The sequence below is a fragment of the Salmo trutta genome, chromosome 23 (assembly GCF_901001165.1).
Source record: "Salmo trutta chromosome 23, fSalTru1.1, whole genome shotgun sequence".
Taxonomy (NCBI): domain Eukaryota; kingdom Metazoa; phylum Chordata; class Actinopteri; order Salmoniformes; family Salmonidae; genus Salmo; species Salmo trutta.
The window spans coordinates 9,895,089-9,918,281 of record NC_042979.1 but is presented as its reverse complement, the minus strand read 5'-3'; the positions used below and the strand labels follow the sequence as shown (position 1 = coordinate 9,918,281).

Genomic DNA, 23,193 nt, shown 5'->3' with positions numbered 1-23,193 from the left:
AGAGGAGAGGAGAGAGGGATGAACAGAGGGATGAGAAGAGAAGAGAGAGAGAGAGAAAGAGAGAGAGGGAGAGATAGAAGGAGATGGATAACAAGAGAGATGACATAAAAACTGAAAGAAAGTAGAGAGAGAGTGTTACCCAGGCTGACGAGGATCCTCTGGAGAGCCTGGTATGATGATGTCTGCAGGTCAAACAGAGTCAGCCTGTAGTCTGAATTGAGTTGGACTTCATGACGAATCGACTCAAACAAGGCAGACGCTCGGTACAGCTGCAGAGAGAGAAAGAGAAGGCACACCTACATCACACATTCATTCATACCTGAATACACACCCATGTGGCACCCCAATCGTGATATACACGCAATTCGTTTTAATTTTAAATGTAGGGAATCTCAAAAGCCCGAAGGTTAGAATCAGAGACTGCAGTTTCATAGTCAACCAGCAGGTGTCAGCAGGACTCAAGAGAAGCAACAGTAACTTTGAAACACACAAGTTGGTACCTGGTTCTGGGCCTCCTCCAGGTTGCTGCTGGCCCACAGTGACAGGCCCAGACGATGACGGATCCTAGCCTCCTCCTCTCTCCTCCCACACTGCTCTGCTAAACGCAGACCTGAAACAGAGAGGAAGAGAGAGAGGGAGTCTCAAAACATCATCAAATCACCCCTCTCCTACCCTCTCTCTTTCTCCAAAAAACATGTTTTCATTCATACTCTCTCTGGATGTCTCTCTCTCCTCTCACCTTCCTGCAGGTACATGACAGCCTGTGTGTAGTTCTGTAGCGCATGGTGTGTCCTCCCCAGGCTGCCGTACGCCAGTGTCTTGGCTGTGAGGTCATTATTCTGCGCTGCCACACTCAGGTGCTGCTCCTGATGACATCACCACAGACAGAAAGGTCAAGTCCCAAACCGTTTACCTGACAGAACCCACAGCAGAGAGGAAGAGGCGAAGCAAGAGGGACAACTGGGCTGTCTTCTCCAGCAGGTGGTGGTTTTTATTTTTTCCGCTCACCAAGTGAGAAGTTTTTGTATGGCTGTCAATGAGAGTGTCGAATTTGGTTAACAAAAAATGTAATGGCTTATGTGCTACGTGTGTCTTACTTGATCTAATAGAAGTTTTATAATGATTAGGTTGTTACAATTGACATCCCGGCAACTTCGAGAAAAAACACTTTATATCGGAGTTGTGCCTGTTGTTCCCACGAGTGTCTGCCCTCTCATTGGCGAGAATGGTCCATCCTGATCTTGCCTCCTCCCGACTGCCTTCCATTTTTTAAGACATTTATTTTCATTGTTAGAGCGGCAGCTTGAGTATCTGGTCAATATAATGGAAAATCTGTGACCATAGTGTGTGTTTACCTGACAGGCCACGGCCCTTTCGTAGTTTCCCAGCGCCTCATAGGTCAATCCCAGGTTCCCGTAGGCCCTCCCCTGACTCCTCACACTTCCTGTTTCCTCCGCAATCTCTAATGCCCTCTGGTGCCACTGGAGAGAGAGAGAGAGAGATGGATGGATGGACAGACGGACACAGACAGACAAACAATGGACCATTGCATGGGGAATATAATAACATCATTATAAGAACCAACCTGTAGAGCTGTCTCGTTCTCTCCCATCAGCTGGTACACTCCACCCAACGCCCCGCTTGCTTCGCCCTCTAGTGCTCGGTCCTGGGAGGAACAGATTTAGAATAGAATATATATATTGTATAATATATTATAGATTTATAACACATCTATAACAGATTTATAACACACACACATATATATACATATATATATATATACACACACATACATATATACACATATATATACACATACATACATACATACATACATACATATATATATATATATACATATACATATACATACACATATATACATATACATATATACATATATATATATACATATATACATATATATATATACATATATACATATATATATACATATATATACACATATATATATACATATATATATACATATATATATACATATATATATACATATATACACACACACACATATACACACACACACATTATATATATATATATATATATATATATATATATATAGAGCGAGAGGGAGAGAGAGAGAGAGAGAGAGAGTGTACCAGTCAAATGTTTGGACGCAGCTACTCATTCAAGAGTTTTTCTTTATTTTGACTATTTTCTACATTGTATAATAATAGTGAAGACATCAAGACTATGAAATAACACATATGGAATCATGTAGTAACCAAAGAAGTGCCCCCTCCACTACAGGTATTTATTCCTCCCTCCCATCAGTCATTCACTCATTCGAGAGGTAGAAGTCTTACCCCTGCGGTGGAGGCGATGTTAAGTTGATGCTCTAGGCAGGATAGGGCTTGTTCATAATTCCCCAGCTGGCTGTGTAGGTCTCCCAGCTCCCCATATGCCTGGGCCTGGGCCTTCCTTCCTCCACTTCCTCCCTCTCCACCTCCCGATCCGCCCAGCTCATGGGCCACCACCAGACGCTTCTCAAAACACACCAACGCCTGCTGGAGACTACCTAGAGATCTGTCAGGAGAGGAGGAAGGGAGGAGATAGGAGTTATTTTTGTTTAGTCCCATATCTCTCTTTGGAGCTGCTAACGTAGGCCTGCTGCTTGCTACAGATGAGTCACTATTGCACTCAGTAGGAGCCCTACCAATTATTTACATAAATGTGACTCGTTTCAGGAAACTAGGCGTATGTCGTGTGTCACCACTTCACAGGAGAGCCATTACACTTTTTATTTTTATCATAATGCGTTTTTTGGGCATTAAAGCATTCTGGAACATGTGAACTTTCATGTACCTTAATAACAAACGTGTATGCCATCTGTAAATACAAATAAAATTGTTAAATTACAAGCCTAGTTGGTTTAGCCACGGAAAAAGTCAGCAACCTTCCCGCTAGCCATGATTGGCTGAGATAATGAGTGGGCTGGACATGCAGAGAGATGAGTTCGGATTGGTCTGTCATGTAGCGCACTTCTGTCTATAATATGAGCTGGTCAGTATGTGTAGGTAATCCTTTCTAAAGTGGATTTGTTTTTTAAGATATCGTAGTAGAATTCCATAAGTGTTGCTCTCCACTTTCTGGAGGACCGAGTTTTGAATTCTGGCGTTTGATTGCAAATATGCAGACAAAGTTGAAAATAGAACACACAGAAGGCTGTTGTATAAAACACCTGTCTCTGGATTACATCTTCAAACAAAGGGCAACCATCTGTGACAGAGAGGGAGAAGCGTCCATCCATATATACGGGTAAGACAGTCTAGATACATTTTCAGATATTACACATTTCTAATTTTGTCAGAAAGTAGTTTTAATTTCAAGTTAAAGTGTACTGTTAGCTAGCTAGCTAATGTTACATGTATGATCTGTGTAGTAATATTATTAGTATCTCAGAGCCATTTGCATTGCTAGTTATAGCCTAATGTTAGCTAGCTAACATTGAACCTTGTTGGTTAGCTACCTGCAGATTCATGCAGGGCAGTGACGTTATGATTTGGGATTATGGTTCATTGTTTAGCTAGCTAGCTACATGTCTAAACAAAAGACTCCACTATGCAAGTAATTATTTCAAAAGAATGTTTATGATGTCACTGCGACAACTGTCGATAAACGTCAGTAAACGTCAGTAAACGTTGGCAAAAAAGCGCAATTACATTTTTACCAACAGCACAGTTGCAGTTGGCAAACGCTCTGGCAGTTGGAAAACGCTCTGGATACCATAAAAACAGCCTAACCATCTCTGCTTGGGCGCGTAAAAAGGTCAGAGTAAGCTATTCTCTCATTTGTGTCTGGAAGTAGCTAGCATGCTAGCCAACGTTAGCCAGTTAGCTTGGGTGCTTGACTGCTGTTGTTAGGTCAGAATACTCGGATCAACCCTACTCCTTGGCCAGAGCGTCCAGAGTGCGCTCTGAATGCTCCGAGAGCAAAACGCTCTGAATTTACGAACGGACAATGTGACAATGCTATGAGTTTATAAACGCCCAGAGCACACTACTCTGGTTCTCCAGATTAAATTTACGAACACACCCTTGGTATAACCCCAGCCTTTAGTCTTGAATCTTTGGTTGTTTAGTACATAGCCTCACATGTGAATCCTTAAAGATATGGGTGAGGCTAAAGCTTAAGGTGTGATAGATGCTGAATGGGTGTAGACAAAGCAGAGCTCTCCACTAGGTACCAAAACATTCAAGAGCCATTTTCTAAAGGTTACAAGTTTATCAACTTTCAAATCAGAATTACTTTCCCATTGTTCCTCAACTGTAGTGTATGATATAACAGTCTCTACTTTTATCCAATGTAAAAAAACATAATTTCAAATTTTGCTACGTAAGACCGAATCGAACCGGTCGGTCACAATTGCATTTCATATTAAGTACACAAAGTATACATAAGTCACACCATAAAACACTCTGCTCTCAAAACAGCAAAGGCTTCTAGTTTCCCACAGAGCTATATGTGAAACATAAGGAAGTTAACAAGAAAACCAATTAGGCACTAACTTCAGGTCATGTTGATTTTGCTAGTATGAGATGAAAATAAACATGCACAGCTTTGGGGGAGGGAATGTAAAAGAGGCTGTGTCTGAAAATGAACATCAAGCTGTGGCTTTTATCAGTATAACTACATTACTTATTCTTTAATTATTCTGTCTTTCCCTCACCAGGGATCAGCAGAGAGAGATAGAGAGAGAGAGAGAGAGAGAGAGAGATAGAGAGAGAGAAAGAAAGAAAGAGAGAGAGAAAGAAAGGAAAAGATTGAGAGAGAAAAGGAGAGGGGGGTTAAAAGAGAAAGAATAGAGAGAGATAAAGAGGAAGCAACAGCCAGACAGAGAGAGTGAGAACGAGTGTGTGCATGTGTGTGTGTGTGTGTATGTATGTGTGTGTGTGTGTGTGTCTCTTACCTGTGTGCGTTGCCCAGTCCCCTGTAGGCTCTCTCCTGGTCCTGAACATGGTTGAGACTCTGAGCCACAGTCAGAAACATCTCACAGTACTTTATAGCTTCCTCAAAGTCTCCCAGAGAGTCATAACAGTCTGCTAGGTTCCCGTAGGCCCTGCCTCTGTCCAGCACACACTCAGCCCCACTCAGCTGCTCCAACATGGCCAACTGCTGCTCAAAATATCCAATGGCCTCCTCCAGGACACCCATGTTCATCTTGGCGATGCCCATGTTGCCCTGGACCTGTGCCTCCACGCAGGCATCTCTGAGGCCCTGTGCCAGGGTGAGCTGGGTCTGGTAACACTGGAAGGCTGTGGGGTAGTCTGTCAGGGCCATGTGGACGGCTGCCAGGCGGCCCAGAGCACCACACTGCCCCCGCTGGTCGTCTAGAGCGGTGCGGGCAGACAGCTCCTGTTGGTGGAAGGACAGGGCCAGGTCGTACTGACGGAGGAGTCTGGGGGAGGAAATTTCTATTACTTCCCGGTCAATATTATCTAAAAACATATGAGAAGTTAATAAATAACATTTTAGATGCTATCTGGGCTAGAAGCCTACCTGTGGGCAGAGCCTAGCGCTGAGTAGGCGTCAGCCTCCATCTTGTGTCCTTTGACCTCCTGAGCAAGGGTGAGCTGCTGTTGGTAGAACCTCACCGCCCCGGCCACGTCACCCCGACACACACACACATCCCCCAGGTTTCCCAGGGCACGGAACACTGCCTGGACACACACACACACACACACACACACACACACACACACACACACACACACACACACATACACACACACACACACACACACACACACACACACACACACACACAGTTTTAACGTAGAATCTCACCACCCCTGTCAAGTCCCCCCAACACCCACGCAGACCCACTTCACGACCCATTCCTCCAATCCCAGTTGTGTTGATGACTGTCTGTACCTGAGTGTTGTTCAGAGCCTGAGCCAGGGACAGCAGGTATCTCTGACAGTCCTCAGCCTTGCTATATTCCCCCAGGGCTTTGTAGGCCAGACCCAGGTTACAGTAGGCTTTAGCCTGGGACAATTTATCACCCAGGTCTTTAGCCAGGGCCAGGTCCTGCTCATAATACCTGTCAGTAAAAAAGAAGAAGAAAATGACAAAGAGTGTGTGGCTCATTTTCTTCACAAAGTTGAAACCTTTGTGTAATTTATTTGGAGAAGTCGGGACAATCTTTATGAGTTATTATTATACATACAAGGTGTATGAAGAGTGTGTCCTACCTGACGGCCTCCCTGTACTGTCCCAAGCAGTAGTGTGTGTAGGCCAGGTTGTGGCAGACCTTGCCCTCTCCCTCCAGGTCCTGTAGCTGAGGCGACAGGGTCAGGTACTGCTGGTAGTATGGAACCGCTGGGGCATACTCCCCTCTACAGCAGTGGAAGTTACCCAGGTTACCTACACACACACAAACACACACACCCTTTACCTTTAGGAATCATTCAAGTTTATTTAATATTGTTTTGTATTACTTTGTCCATCTGTCCATCCGTTACCTAGTGCCCTGGCCGTGCTCTGCGTGTCTCGTAGCTCGCGTGCGATGGTCAGGTGGTGCAGGTAGTGCTGGAGAGCCTGGTCGTGAGCGCCCAGCGCCTGATAGGCTACAGCCAGGTTACCATGGGTAGAGGCCTGGGAGGGACGGTCATTCACCTGGGAGAGGAAAGAAAGGTCAATACCAGGGCCACATTGAGCAGGACACAACGTTGGCCAACATTCAGGCTCCCTGTGGCTCAGTTGGTAGAGCATAGTGTTTGCAACGCCAGCATGGTGTGTGCAACGCCTGGGTTGTGGGTTCGATTCCCACGGGGGGCCAGTACAAAAAAAAAATGCATGAAATGAAATGTATGAAAATTTATGCATTCACTACTGTAAGTTGCTCTGGATAAGAATGTCTGCTAAATGACTAAAATGTAAAAAATGTTCAGATAGAAATGTATGATGCAGAACAAACATACCTCTTTGGTATATAAAATAAGGAATCATGTCAGCTCTAGTAATGGCATTTCTATCTGCAACGTTCTACAATGGTTTCATATTGAACATGGCCCAGGTGTGTGTCTGCCTCCAGTGATATCTGCTACCTACGATACCATACAGCCTGGTTGTACGTCCCCAAAGCGCTCTGTGTGTGTGGGTTCACCTATGTGTGTTCAAGTGTGCATCCTCACCTCGAGTGATATGTGCAGTTCCTGCCGGTGGTAGCGTACAGCTTGGTCGTACATCCTCAGAGCGTTGTAGGCATTTCCCATGTTCCCATAGGCCCTGCCCTGAGCAGCATAGTCCCCCAGCTCCTGGACCAAACACAGGTGGGCCTTGTGGAGCTTCAACGCTGCATCGTACTCCCCCTTCATCTGGTGGATTATACCTGAAAGACAGAGTGAGGCACAGAGGGGCGATTTCAGTCCAGCGAGTGAGAGTGAGTCACGGCCAAACAGAGATTAGACATGAGGATGACCAATTAGGATCGCAGTCGACCGTCTGACACTGGGCCTGTTCAGGAGGACGGAACATTACGGAACATTCAGATAGGGAATTGTCGGGAAAAAAGCGAATCGTGTCACCTCCCTGAATACACCGATGAGTGTGCGTGTAGGTATGGGAGGGTATCAGTGCTCGAATATCGGCATCAAACACAAGATAAGAGAAGGGAGGAATGAAAGAGGGAGCAAATGTGGAGGTGTCGAGACAGGGAGGAGAGGTAGGGCGTGTCGAAACAACAGACGTAGATGGATCAGTAACACATGGCCCTGATGTCTGTCTGTCTGATCCAGTGTGTGTGTGCGTGTGTGTTTGCAGGCTAGGGGTCCGTCTTAAAATGGAGTGGAGCATGAAATGAGCTAAGGTAGTTTGGCATTCTGAGTGGAGAAACGCTGTTTCCATTTGCTACTTTCTTTCATCCTGAACATAGCCGTGATGTAACAAGAGAAACAGTGCCTATCAGGTTTAGATTAAAAGGAAGGGTACTTTCACACTTTCAATGTACTTCTAATGTACATAAACATGTTGGTTAACAGTATATGTCAATAATACATGCATTTATTTTGTTACGTATGCCAAACACTTTATTTGAAATAATTTCTTGCCAGGAACATTTGAAATGTAAGGCTTGAATAATCTATCAATGTAGGTCTAAACAGTGGCAGTGCAGCAATTTTCTTTTAACAACAAAAAATTTTCTGTTCTGTAGCTCAACAGCCTTGTGAAAAGAAAGAAACGTTCAGGTAAAAAATGATAATGTTCAAAGTTAGCATTAGCAACATAATAAAAAAGGCATTTACGTTAGTATTTGACATTCCTTCTGTTGAGAATCACATTACAAAATGTACTCTTTTACTCATTCAGAGCAGAGCATGGTTTTACACACAGTGACCTCTGCTGTTATGATCTGCAGTGGTACGCCTTTGATCTATAGAAGTATGGAACCGCCCTCTCTGTAAATGTGTGGTTAAAGGTGTGGAGGTGCTGTAATCGGACGTAAACAGCAGAACTAGCATAGAAGGACAACTTTCCTTTGTCCAAGTCTAGCTGAACATAGATCCTCTGCAGCTTCTGCTTGATTGTCTCTGGTACACCATCAAGCACACCTACAGTTAACTGTTTAGCTTTTTTAAGAACCATTTTTCTTGCTAATGGACTCTTTTGCCACCGCTAATAACCAGTCGTCATCGCCCCCACCTCCACCTCCCAGCTGTGAATCCCTGAGGTGAATCCCTTTGAACCCAGAATGTCTAAGTACCCACTAAACCTCTCTGGGTTGTCTGGAAGACTCCTATCCTCAGTCTTCATTCTTAGGCTGGTAAGGTCCTCTGAGAGATGGAGAGAGCATGCAGCTGTGTTTGGGTCCAGAACTACAGGTGCGCAGTCCAAAATTCGCTGTATCTTCTGATAGACCTATAAGCCAAGGTTGCCCAGGTGTTTGGCCACGTCGACCAGAGCTCCAGAGACAAGCGGAGGGTCAAGAGGAGAATCTCTGCTTTCATCTTCGCGGTCTTGTAGCTTTGCAGGAATGCGGTGTCATCACCCGACAGCTTCTCCTCTACCTCCCTGATTATTTTAGACAGAGATGACATCCTTTTAATCTTCTCCTCCTCTTCCTCCCTCAGCTTGGCTATTCTCTCTGCCTCTCAAATTCCTCTTTTATCTCTGTTTTCTGGGCCTGCGCCCCGATGTGAGATGCCATTTTCTCCCAGGAGGGTTTGGTCTTGTCAACGACAGCCATTTTATTCTGTAGGGCCATCAGTGGTGTTCTGAGCTCCTCCCTCTGGGTAGCAGCCTTCTTCACAGAGTAGAAACTATGGTCTGCGTGCTCAGAAATACTCCACACACTCACGCTCCAGGCAGAACAAGCCAAGCTTATGTTAGTGGAGGCCACACACATTGTTTAGGCCTGTGAAGTGTGTTTGGCGCATTGGAGCCTGTGGGGGTTCTCCATGCGAGGTCTCCTCTTTGGCCATCTTTCTGGGCAGCTGGCTGTCCGTGCGCTGCTTCTCCCTCTGCAGGGTCTCAGGGTTGCCGGGAAACGTCTGTCTGCAGACAGAGCAGACCTTGGTCCCGTCCTGCTTCCAGGTGGCCTGCAGGCAGGTCCTGCAGTAGCTATGGCTGCAGTAGAGGATGATGGGTCTGTGAAGATCTCACAGCAGATGGGACATGACAGGTCATCCTCCAGAGGGGAGAGACAGGCTGCCATCCTCTCTGGACAACTGGAGAGCGAATGAGAGAAAGGTTTTTAGAATGATATTTTTAAGAAAGTGAGAAAGAGCCAGCGTCAATGAGAGTGTGAGTACGTGTGTTGTGTGTTCAAATACAACGTTGGTTAGATATAGAGAGACTGTCTAAGAGGATGTCTACAGTAGTCATAATGGCAGCTTAACTTTGCCCAGCAACCCTAGCTACGGAACTGTAACGTGATATGTGATGCTACATATCGCCATTACGACTTAGCTACTGTAAAGTCTAGCAATTTCTTTTCAACTAACCTGTTCTTGGCGATACTTTCTTTGTTCTCGATACGGGGAAAAAGTGTATCTTTTAAATGTCCAGTTGCAGGTGGTTCTACAAAAACCTTAGAAACGACTAGATCCTGCAAAGATGCTGGGCGGCGCACAATCGGCCCAGTGTCATCCGGGTTTGGCCGGTGTAGGCCGTCATTGTAAATAAGATTTTTTTTTTTTACGGGCTTGACTAGTTAAATAAAGGTTAAAAAACAATGTAATAATAATAATAATGTGCAGCAGCTAAGATGGCGAGGAACCTCCTAGCGCGGTACAAAACATGGACTTAATATCTGTAATAATTGTCTCTGGTTTTTGTAGAACCACCTGCAACTGGACATTTATAAGATACACTTTTTTCCCGCAATCGAGAACAAAGAAAGTATTGCCAGGAACAGGTTACTTGAAAAATGATTTGCTACACTTTACAGTAGCTAAGCCATAACTGTGATATGGAGCATCACATACCTATCACATTACAATTCAGTAGCTACCAGCAACCCTAGATAGCGGATTATAACGGGCTAATGTGATGTTTCATTAGCCGTTACAGGTTAGGTACTGTTTTGCATAGCACAGAGAATTTTCAACCAACCTTAACTTGTCGATACTCAGTGGTGTAAAGTACTTAAGTAAAAATACTTTAGAGTACTACATAAGTCATTTTTTGGGTTATCTGTACTTTACTTTACTATTTATATGTTCGACAACTTTTACTTTTACTCCACTACATTCCTAAAGAAAATGATATACTTTTACTCCATACATTTTCCCTGACACCCAAAGGTACTTGTTACATTTTGAATGCTTAACAGGACAGGAAAATGGTCCAATTCATGCACTTATCAAGAGAACATCCCTGCTCATCCCTACTGCCTCTGATTTGGCGGACTCACTAAACACAAATGCTTCATTTGTGAATCATGTCTAAGTGTTGGAGTGTGCCCGACTATACGTAAATTTAAAAAACAAGAAAATTGTGCTGTCTACTTTGCCATATATATGGAATTGGAAAAAATTTATACTTTTACTCTGATACTTAAGTATATTTTTTGAAATTACATTTACTTTTGATACTTAAGTATATTTAAAATCAAATACTTTTCGACTTTTACTCAAGTAGTTTTTTACTGGGTGACTTTCACTTTTACATTTTCTGTTAAGGTATCTTTACTTTTACTCAAGTATGACAATTGGGTACTTTTTCCACCACTGTTGATACTCCCTTATGTCTTCTAAACATCTTCTAAGCATCTTCTAAACATCTAGGTCTAGTTTCAGGGGGTGTACGCCACAATCTTGTCTATTTCAAATCTTCTCTCATTGATCAAGACATGCGAGTGTCATCTTGACATGCAGCACTTTGTGGTGGACACCCACCTGTCTCAATCAATGAGAGAACAGACCATGAGAAAATATTTTTATGGACGGCTCTATGACCCTGTGATGAGTGGAGGAGAGAGACAGCGAGGGAGACTCTGTCTGTCGGTCTGATCCAGTGTGTGTGTGTGTGTGTGTGTTTCCACAATTTGTTGGGCCATTGACCACTGAACCTGTAGTGTGTGTGTCTGTATGTAAAATGTTAAAACGTAAAGAACCACCTTCCCCAATAATAAATGTGAGATTTATAAGGGAATTAACAGGGCTCAGCCACATACCCTCCCCCTGAAAACCCCTTTAAATCGATTAAGGTGGCCCGGGTTGAACCGGGCTATGGCCCGTCACGTGACCGGGTGAAGCTGCTGAGGTAGGCGCACCCTGCTCAAATCTAAAAGTAATCAGCGCCGCTCAGCGATGTTGTCAAGAAGGCTACATGATGTATCGTTCAGAAACATACATCTCTTTTTATTGGTTTTATTGGTAATGCAAATAGTGTTTTTTATCTAAAGCAACCACTTTTGCAGGTGGAAACAGAATGCTACTCATTACTTGAAGTGCTTAACCTAAGTCACTTTTGTTTTGAGTCTACTTTGCCGTCGGCCAGAATGGGGCACCTGGCTCACGCCCGGGAGACAGCCCACTTCCTAAATGAAAGCAATCACTTTTCACCTGGTGCAAAGTCCGCCCACACGGCCTGGCGCCCCTGACCTCTAACCTCTGTTCTATTGCTTATTTCAATTATATTGAATTCTGCTTATATCATGCTATACCACAATAAAAATAAAAGTAAAATAAACTTTTTGACCAAGAAGTGACAGGTTCAATGGCACAAAATCTCACTGTGCTCTATCAGCACCGTGGACAGCGCCCTTCACACTAAAGCAAGATTTTGGTCCACCACCCAAAGGACATCCAGCCAACTTGACACAACTGTGGGAAGCATTGGAGTCAACATTGGCCAGCATCCTTGTGGAACGCTTTCGACACCTTGTAGAGTCCATGCCCCGACGAATTGAAGCTGGTCTGAGGGCAAAAGGGGGTGCAAGTCAATATTATGAAGGTATTCCTAATGTTTTGTACACTGTGGTTTAAAAGGTAAAGTAAAAAAAAAATGCTTCTCTGACATCACAGGGTAGGATCAAAGTAAAAAACTGTGATTTTCAAAACCTGCAACGAGTTTCCAGCCCAGGGGAGGGTATTTTCTTGCTCCCCACATCCCCGGGAATCTCATAGTGTTCGAAAATCACTTTTTAAGATGTTTTAACTTTTGATGGTAGAACTTTTAAACTTTATATTGTTTTCTACAAAACTTTTTCACATACTGTCTGTTGACACTGGTATTGCGTGGGAGATAATAAAATTGAGGTTGAAAAGTGGCGGAGTTGCCCTTTAAGCCTAGTTTACATTATCCCTAAGCACTCCATTACATTGCGCCGGATGTCATGCATTTCAACGGGGACGTCAACAACGGAGTGGAATCGCAGCGCATCGCCCCCTTGCGGTTGAAGGCCCCGGCGCAAGACGGATGCTGCATACTTTGACATTTTCCAAACTTTGCGTCGTCTTTAATCCAGCCAAAGTCTGTCAAAGAACAGGAAGTTACCAAATCACAGCAGAAGATTAAAATGTGTTTTTTGGTGATGGCTTCATGGGATAACTAGCAACAATTACCAATTCCTATGTGATTACTATTTTAATAGTAATATGAAATAATATACATTGGCTGTTAAGCCAATTACTCTATATTATATGCCTTTAAAAAGAAAGGACAACCAAGGCACTTCTCATATAATTAAGTAAAATGCCTTTATGGCGTGTTCAATGGAACAAAGATATAAAAACTCTTGACACGTTTAGGCCGAATGGCCTTCGTCGGGGAGTACAAAGATAAGATGATACAATGTCTTTTTGAACAAAGCTGTTCTGTGACAAAGCATGGTCACAGAACAGCCAATAGTTCAAATGAATTGGACAACACCTAGTAAACAACACTATACATTCAAAAGTGAAAGAGGTATGCTATCAAAATGCACATCAGGGTTGATTGGAAAATGCAAAAGAAGACATTGTATCATCGTATCTTTGTACTCACTGACAAGCAGCCGAAACACATCCGTTTTTAAATCTTTGTTTCATTGAACATATACACAACAAATAAAGGCAATTTCATTAATTATATGAAGAGTGCCTTGGTTTTTCTTGCTTTTTAATGACAAATGTACCCCTTTTACCAAAGAGCACCTTCTGTCTACCAAAACCTACTATTGTGTACCTTAGCGGTGCTTCCCTTCTTTTCTCCAAAATATATTATATGACTGTTGCCTCCCATTTAAGTTTATTGTGATGGTAAGGACATTATTTTTTTAATGATAATTATTAGGTGGAGGTTGCTAGCTACAGTGGTGTCTTCAACCTAGTCTAGCTGCTAGCTATCTGCTCTTCAGTGCAAGCTAGCTTGACTTGCTATAAAGTTAGAGAAACAACTTGTAGAAAAGTTACCAAACAAAACATGTTTTATTATCATCTGAAACAATACATGTATCCTGTTTTAAATGAAAAAGTCATATTTTGCAATTTCCCCAAATAAATGCGATCTCTGACGAGACCTCCATCTGGTGTTACAAACACTACACTTATCCCCTCAGTAGCGGGGCAAGACTCAGTGAAGATGACGTACCGCGTAATGAAACACGTCACTATGTGTCCGGAGCATTAGACTACAACCGTTTTCAAGTGGAACATTTTATAAGTATGTTTTTGGGAAACAGCTCTGAGATTTAACAATGCTTCTACCAAGGTTCTAACGGTGAATTTAGCCTTAAGATGCTTTTTGGAAACCGGGCCCTGGGCTGTTTCCATTCAATTGAACGTTAGCTACTTTCTGCCAGCCTAAACACAGCCCTGATGTAACAGAAGTGAATAGTAGGTTATTTATATAAAGGTACTGTATCACTTTCAAGGTCCTACTAAATGTGCACAAACATGTTGGTTACTGGTAGTGCGCCGTGGTGTGCCGCTGCTAAATGCATATAGGGGAAACTTCGGAAGTACAGCATGTTTTTATCCTGATAGCTTTTTTGAGAGCTGTTTTTCCTGCTAATGGACTCTTTGGCCACAGTTGTCATTGTCCTCCACCTCCTAGCTGTGAATCCCTGTGGTGAATCCCTCTGAGCCCAGGACGTCAGGGTATCTGACAAACCTCTGGGTTGTCTGGAAGACTCCTATCAACAGCCTTAATTCTTAGGCTGGTCAGATCCTCTGAGAGATGGAGAGAGCATGCAGCTAGCTGTGTTTGGCAGGTAGCGTAGCAGTTAGAGCGTTGGGCCAGGAACTGAGAAGTCGCTGGTTCGAATACCTGAGTCGGCGAGGTGAAATGTGTACTTCACAATGTTCTTCATCTTGTGCCAGACCCTGACGCCAAGGTTCAACCAGAGCTCCAGAGAAAAGTAGAGGATCAGGAATAGGGATTAACATGGGTCCCGGGAACACTTCACATTTTCTCAAAAAAGACCTGGAAAATTACAACATGTCACACTAATGCAATTCCACAGAATACACAACATGGCAGCAGCAGCTCACCAACAAATAAAATAGCACATTTTCCAATCAGGTTCTTGCATTGAAGCCTTTATTTAGCCTAGGGTATTTACTTCACACAAAGTCGCTATAAATCCAAACCACATGCGTAATTGACACTGTCGGACTGCACAAGCAACCCGAATGCAGTTAATAAACCCTACAGGAAGCCCTTACAGTATAGCCTATAAAATAATGTTTGCTTCTGAGCTGTCATTGCACTCTTGCTAAGCTTATGCACAATTCACTACATAGGCATCTCTGTCACAGACATGAAGTCTGTTAACAATTCAGTGAGGCATGAGGGAAAATTCTATCTTCTCCGGTCCTGAGCCTAGCCTCCCACTATGACTTGGGAAAGCATGCAGTTTATTAGGCTACGGATTAAATAAGTTATGATGAATTTCACAGGGTGGTGAAAGTGCACGGTGATGAGCTTGATGCTCCTTTCCAATAAATATTGAGGGTCTAATTCTGGGAACAAATAAAAATAATCCAGACAAATGAGCTGTTTCCATCAGGCCTGTTGTGACATGTTTTTATCTGACATGTACTTTACTCACATAAAAAGGTTGGATGAAACCTGGTTAGTGGCACTGGCAGTCTATACATTTCGGGAACTGAACATTGTGCGACGATGCAAGTATTTGCATGCGCGTGTGTATGATGATGTCTGCGTGTGAAAAAGAGAGGAGACTTATTCAGTAAGCTAAGTGTGAAATGGGATCCCTGGACAGGCAACTTTGATGGGGGTGGAGGCCACAAAAAAATCTGAACTCATCATGAGGGGCCGCAGTGGCTTGCGTGTCTGCGTGCCCACATCCATACCCGTGCATGTAGTCAGAGCCAGCCCCAGCCTTTTGGGGGGCCCTAAGTGACAAAACATTTTAGCCCCTCTTGACAGCAGAGATACATTCTTTTCACTTTAAAATAGAGTTAATTTCCTGCAATTCTACACATTTTGCCATTGGGTGTAGAGAACATGTTGCAGTTAAAGCAAGTTTGCTGCAAATCTACACATTTTACCATGGGGCGGAGAGAAGATTTTGCAATATAACTAATTTCATGCAAATCTACAAATTTTGCCATAGGGCGAAGAGAAATGTTTTTACAGTTTTTGATATATCTGAGTGAGAATGACTACCAAAATCAATGGTGGCCCGCGGACAGTAATTCGACCATGATTACTACAAGTTTAGAAAGCTGGCCGCTAGACTAATTTACCAATGTAAAATGTTTCAGCTGACATGGGTTAATTGAGTGACTGTCAGTGACTGACATAACAGAGAAACTGCTGATGCACAGCAAAATTTCAAAAATGCAGATTGTGTATTCTACTATTCTAACACTCAACAGTAAGTTGAAATGACGTCTGTGCCGAGTGGGATCATTCATTTCTATCCTGCCGTGCAGTCATTCAACCCCTAGCTGAAAGAGTAAATATTGTTTATATGCAGATTATTATTCATCTGTTATGTCATTTAAATACCCACACCAGTAGAAATCTGAGCTGAAAGACAATTGCCAGAGCATGCCGTGATGTTGCACAAAGATGTAAGTCGATATGTCATTGTTTTAGTCAAAGTAGGCTTTGATATATTTGTGCTTGAAGTGCCAAATCCAAATGTGTGACTTCAGATGTTTCCGTGAGTCTTGTGTATTTTCCTATGAGATGATGTGCAAATTCTTTTCAGCCTACGTTTCTTTTCAGAGCTGGGTTTTATTTTAATGGTACCACTCACCAGCATGGCATTATTTATTCATCAGAAACACCTGCAAAGTTTGTGAGTCACGACTGAGCTGACAATATAACAGATAATACACTATATATACAAAAGTATGTGGACACGCCTTCAACTTAGTGGTTTCGGCTATTTCAGCCACACCCATTGCATAAAATCGAGCACACTGCCATACAATCTCCATAGACAAACATTGGCAGTAGAATGGCCCATACTGAAGAACTCAGTGACTTTCAACGTGGCACCAACATGAGATGCCACCTTTCCAACAAGTCAGTTCGTCAAATTTCTGCCCTGCTAGAGCTGCCCTGGTCAACTGCAAGTGCTGTTAACGTGAAGTGGAAATGTCTAGGAGCAATAACGGCTCAGCCGCGAAGTGGTGGGCCACACAAGCTCACAGAATGGGACTGCCGAGTGCTGAAGCGCATAGTGCGTAAAAAAATGGTCTGTCCTCGGTTGCAACACTCACTACCGAGTTCCAAACTGCCTCTGGAAGCAACGTCAGCACAAGAACTGTTCGTCGGGAGTTTCATGAAATGGGTTCCACGGCCGAGCAGCCGCACATAAGCCTAAGATCACCATGCGTAATGCCAAGTGTCGGCTGGAGTGGTGTAAAGCTCACCGCCATTGGACTCTGGAGCAGTGGAAACACGCTCTCTGGCGTGATGAATCACGCTTCACCATCTGGCAGTCCGATGGACAAATCTGGGTTTGGCAGATGCCAGGAGAACGCTACCTGTCTAATGCATAGTGCTAAGTTTGGTGGAGGAGGAATAATGGTCTGGGTTGTTTTGTCATGGTTCGGGCTAGGTCAAGGGAGTTCCAGTAAAAGGTAACTCCAACTCCATATTAATGGCCATGATTTTGGAATGAGATGTTCGACGAGCAGGCGTCCACATATTTTTGGTCATGTAGTGTATTTGGCTACCTCAAAGATGGTTGATGAATGAAGATAGTTCACTCAGGCCGTTTACCATTGCAGAAATGTGTGAGTTCCGGTCTCCTTAACACCAATGCAATATCAGCTGGGTCTGCTTTACTTAGTTCATTGACTTTCATTGAACCAGAAATAAAACTGTGGTTCGTCTCACTTCCTCTTCCGTCTCTCACTATAGCCTACACTTGGCTGTCTGAGCCATGGAGCAAATTAAAATAGGGGGTACAAACTAATGTTTTTTCACCTCCACTTTTTTTTACCAGCAAATTATCATAATCCATTGGATAATTTGTCTAATTTCACTTATTTTTTAGCTAGTCTGAATGAAAAAAATATATGACCATTTTATAAATAGTAAAATTGTGTGATATGATTGCATTTTAGAACCCCCTCTCCACTCAAGATGAATGGTTTTGAGAGTCTGATAAACGTCAACCCTCAACATGTCAACAACTCATAGGCATGGTTTACGTGAGACTCATCTCTTGACAATAATTATTTTCACCTAACTTACATTTCTTAACTGAAATGGTGCTCACATAATAGCATTAGCATGCTAGCTAGTTACATTGACAGCTGTCAGTTGGTGCCTTATTTGTTGTTATTTCTCTGCTACATGTGGAAATCACCACAACGTTCCCACACCCAAATCCTGAATATGCATACAGGCGTCAGCATGCTTCAGTTCGGCTGGTGTCTAGGTGACCTGAACGAGTGTGCACTCCCTTAAAGGTGCACTATGCAGAAATCCCTCCACCATTTCCTGGTTGACAAAATTCTAATAGCTTGTCTAATTTCAGTTTGTGGCAAAACAAGCATGTATAGTGTAGAGAATCATTGTACCATCTAAGCCGCTGTGAAATATATTTTCCATAACCAATAATATTGGTAGTAAAAGACGCAAAAACTTAACTTAAGAATGCGAAGCATAGAAATAGCACATATAGGGACAGATTTACCGCTTCTTAGACTTGCTTTCAATGAGAATGACAGGTCTATTTCTATGTGAATTTGGTCTGGTCGCCCAAAAAGTTACATATCGCAGCTTTAAAAGACCGCTTGACAAACGAGAAAACGTGGCAATAGTACTCTTTTTCCATTTTGAGACGCCGTAGCCAGTATACACTTCCTCAAAATAGTCCGAATTAATCTAAGATAACTCAAGAAATCTGTCATTCATTTTGACGTTTTTGCCGAGGAGATCTTAATCGTGCAATTTTACATCTAACAGTATTTCTCAATGAAAACATTTTCATGAAAACGAGTAGTCTTTCGTTGAATGACAACAGACTGAAGAATCCCTACTGTTGACCAATCACCGATGAATGGGCGTAGACTTCGGCTATTCGGCTACCGACTTCGGCTACCGACTTCGGCTACCGACTTCGGCTACCGACTTCGGCTTGACTCGAAATGTTTCTGTGTGCCTGAACAGCCAAAAAAACTTACTGAAGTCCAAAATGAACAAACATCACAAAATGTCGTCATATACACAAATTCTTCCAAACTGTTTCGGCTGGAAAGCATGCGGACACCTTTAGTAGCCTGCGTCAGCAGAGATTTGGATATATACAGTACCAGTCAAAAGTTTGGACACACCTACATGTACTCATTCAAGGGTTTTTCTTTATTCTTTTTTTCACTATTTTCTACATTGTAGAATAATAGTGAAGACATCAAAACTATGAAATAACACATATGGAATCATGTAGTAACCAAAAAAGTGTTAATCAAATCAAAATATATTTTAGATTCTTCAAAGTAGCCACCCTTTGCCTTGATGACAGCTTTGCACACTCTTGGCATTCGCTCAACCAGCTTCATGAGGAATGCTTTTCCAATTGTCATGAAGGAGTTCCCACATGCTGAGCACTTGTTGGCTGCTTTTCCTTCACTCTGTGGTCCAACTCATCCCAAACCATCTCAATTGGGTTGAGATCGGGTGATTGTGGAGGCCAGGTCATCTGATGCAGCACTCCATCACTCTCCTTGGTCAAATAGCCCTTACACAGCCTGGAGGTGTGATTTGAGTCATTGTCCTGTTGAAAAACAAATGATAGTCCCACTAAGCGCAAACCAGATGGGATGGCGTATCGCTGCAGAATGCTGTGGTAGCCATGCTGGTTAAGTGTGCCTTGAATTCTAAATAAATCACAGACAGTGTCACCAGCAAAGCACCCCCACACCATCACACCCCCTCCTCCATGCTTCACGGTGGGAACCACACATGCGGAAATCATCCGTTCACCTACTCTGCGTCTCACAAAGACACAGGAGTTGGTTCCAAAAATCTCAAGACCAAAGGACAGATTTCCACCGGCGGTCTAATGTCCATTGCTGATGTTTCTTGGTCCAAGCAAGTCTCTTCTTCTTATTGGTGTCATTTAGTAGTGGTTTCTTTGCAGAAATTTGACCATGAAGGCCTGATTCACGCACTCTCCTCTGAACAGTTGATGTTGAGATGTGTCTGTTACTAGAAAACAGTAAATATAAAGGAAAATCCTGGACTGAGAAGGTGTGTCCAAACTTTTGACTGGTATTGTATGTCTCCACCCTAACAATGGTCGTTGTCCACAGAGCAGAACGGCAGGCTGTCAAGCTCCCACCTAGTCCTCTCTTTGGATTGGTGGATACATCTAATTATTTTAATACTTTTTTAAATATTCGATGAGGGGTGTTTTTGTAAACCGCCTGTATTCAATGGAGAGAGATGCTATGCTACTGGCCATATGTCATATATATGCATAGCCATCTCGAGACAACTTCAATATAAAGTGTTTTTTCTCAAAGTTGCTGGGATGTCACGTGTCCTACTTATACCAGTACAAATTTGACACTCTCTCATTGACCTCCATACAAAAACTCCTCGCTTGTTGAGCAAAATAAATAAAACACCGCCACCTGCTGGAGAAGACAGAATTTTGGCCCAATTGTCCCTCGCTTCGCCTCTTCCTCTCTGGCGTCAGTCTTCGAGGTGTTTACCACAGACCTTATTTTCAGCATAAATAAAAATCCATACATTTTCCCATAGGTTTTGTTCAACGAACCGTGGCGGAGTTAGTGCCTACAAAAATACGGCATTACTATTTCTCTCTATAGGTGAGGCAGCTTCCTCTGAGGTGGGCGTTTAACCGAGGTTACCACTCTATACACATTGACAGGTCATTAGCATTTTTGATAGCTAGTTAGCATGCTAGCTCTGTTCTTTCAAGTGGTTTTTCAGTTCGCCACTTAGCTAACCTTTCTGAATGATATGTTTGTATGTTAGCCAACCTGTTAATGTTATCAATGCCAGTAAATGTATTACGTTTAACTAGTTAAGCCATTTCTGTTACATTGCTATGTTTAATTTCTATACGGCTGTAAAGTGATTCAGTCACTAGCCTCAAACCTGCTGTAAAGTAGTTTAGCTCATCTACCGTCTGTAATGTAATTCTGTACTTACCTCCTATTTACCTTATTTGGATCATACCTCCATGTTCTTCCATTGCAATTCTGTAACATGTTATATGCAGCTATCCTGTATATTGACCCTTTTCTGTATGCCCTGTGTTTCCACTGTTTCACACTTCTCCACATTATTAAACCTGCCAATTGCAACATATGCCTGTTCCTTGGAGGAAGTAGTGGGGTTAAGAGTTTAGCTTGCTGTTTAGTTGAACAAGGGCTCAATCGTTAAAGTGAGAACAGAACAGCAAGAGAGACAGAAACAGTGAGAAGGACAGAAATTGTGAGAGAGACAGAAACCGTGAGAGAGAGACTAAGAAAAATAGAAACTCTCCATGGTGCTCAAGTAAGTAAGCAGTCCTACACTCAGAACACACACACACACACACACACACAGGTAGGTAAGTTAATGTCCACTCAGCAGTGGGGTCAGATTCAGTAAGTCTCAAATATCATCATGGCCGCGGAACCCTAAACCTCGTTAATAAAACATGAGTGTTGATTGGTCAGAGAAGCACTAGTGGAGTCATGTGATAGGACACAGCTCTGGTGTCACACCTGGGCTGAAAGCAGGTAAGGTGTTTGTGGGATGTAGAGGGGAATTGGACAAACCCCTCTAACAAAACAATAATGTCTCTAGATAATAAACACAGAACATCTGTTTATACTGCCCAAGACTGTCTGTAAAATGGTCTATACTGTTGTCCTTCATTCTATTGCCCTGGCCTCTCTGTCTCTCCTTAATGCTGCTGGTCGATGTGGCATTTAACTGGTCGGGCTATTGGCGGACAGCTCTTGTATCTGTGATGGTATCCAATTCAAAACCTTCTGATCCCAAGGGAGAAACACAAAACAGATAACTGTCTAATAGAGACAGCCAGAGAGTGTAGGACACCGTCATCATGTCTTACCCAGGTTGGATGAAGCTCGTCCCTGTGCAGCTCTGTCCTGCAGCTCCTCCGCTATGTCCAGCTGCTGCTGGTGATACTGGCCTGCCCTCTCCAAGTCCTGGAGAACATACGGAGAGTTATGCTGTGTGTGTGACCATCTGTGAATGTGTGTGTGTGTGTATCAGTGCTTGACTTGGGATGAAAAAGGTGCAGGAGCTGTCTTTTTTTCAAGCCGGTCCCATTAGACTATGTTCGCAAAACATTTCCTTAATGACATTATGCTATAGCGACCTCTGATTAGTCACTGTTAAGGGTTTGTACACATTTTTGACAGATGGATTTTTAACCAAATTTCCATGACCAATAATTGGTGGTGTCTCTATGTATCCTCCATTAAAAATGACAGCATGAATGTGGTAGTGACACTAGAAGGCTGCTGGTTTCTGATCCCGTGTAGGCCTATTATCTCCTGCCGTTGTGCCCTTGATCAAGGCACTTAACCCCCCCACAAAGTAGACTAACTGCACTGTTGGGCTATTGTATAAAACACACGTTCAACCCTCTATCTGGAGAGGTACTGGGTGTGCAGGCTTTTGATCCAGCCCTTAAACACATCCGATCTGCCTATCAAGGTCCTGTCGAGCAGCTGATGTTTAGGCTACAATGTGGTGTGGTGTGTTCGAGCAGGGCTGGAGCACAAACCTGCACACCCAGTAGCTCTCCTGGAGGATGGTTGGCCACCCTTGATATAAAATATTACAACTAAACACATGTCTTTTATACAATTATTCCCTCAATCAATGGATCAGGTATGAAATGGATAAGCATGGTAGGTAGCTAACATGTTTATCTATAACTATGCTCATCCATAACCTTTATAAGCATAAAATATTCCTGTTTCAGGGGAGATCCATGCAAAGCATGTCAGTTATTTATCAATTAGGCTATTCTTAGAATATATTTAACGCTGTTGGAATTACATGGCTAGCCTACTGTTTAATAGAGGGGAATCCCAGCTTTCCAATAACGGTCAGATTTATTTCTCAACAGTGCCGGAGGAAAGGCGACAACGAGTCAAAGACATTACTGCTTATAGCTAAATAGTTCACTAGCGAGATAACTAGCTGTAAATGTTAGTCTCCAGAGCGATGTGCTGAAGGGTAGGCCTAATTCGGATCATGGCTGACATGTAGATTTTTAAGCGATTGATAATATATTTTAAAAGGAAAACACAATAC

General features: G+C 43.0%; 1 protein-coding gene across 3 annotated transcripts in view; it reads right to left on the bottom strand.

Annotated features, from left to right (window-relative positions):
- LOC115159268 (tetratricopeptide repeat protein 28) overlaps window positions 1–23,193 on the bottom strand; it is an 82,019-nt gene that overhangs the window by 8,720 nt on the left and 50,106 nt on the right. For all 3 annotated transcript variants that reach the window (XM_029708824.1, XM_029708825.1, XM_029708826.1), the window contains 13 exons: window positions 21,977–22,073; window positions 7,161–7,357; window positions 6,489–6,642; window positions 6,219–6,390; window positions 5,899–6,067; window positions 5,524–5,684; window positions 4,934–5,422; window positions 2,331–2,550; window positions 1,586–1,666; window positions 1,356–1,481; window positions 740–866; window positions 501–610; window positions 140–269 (listed from right to left, as the gene is read on the bottom strand). In XM_029708824.1, the coding sequence (XP_029564684.1) occupies window positions 140–269; window positions 501–610; window positions 740–866; window positions 1,356–1,481; window positions 1,586–1,666; window positions 2,331–2,550; window positions 4,934–5,422; window positions 5,524–5,684; window positions 5,899–6,067; window positions 6,219–6,390; window positions 6,489–6,642; window positions 7,161–7,357; window positions 21,977–22,073 (2,233 nt within the window). The remainder of the gene's footprint in view (window positions 1–139; window positions 270–500; window positions 611–739; window positions 867–1,355; window positions 1,482–1,585; window positions 1,667–2,330; window positions 2,551–4,933; window positions 5,423–5,523; window positions 5,685–5,898; window positions 6,068–6,218; window positions 6,391–6,488; window positions 6,643–7,160; window positions 7,358–21,976; window positions 22,074–23,193) is intronic.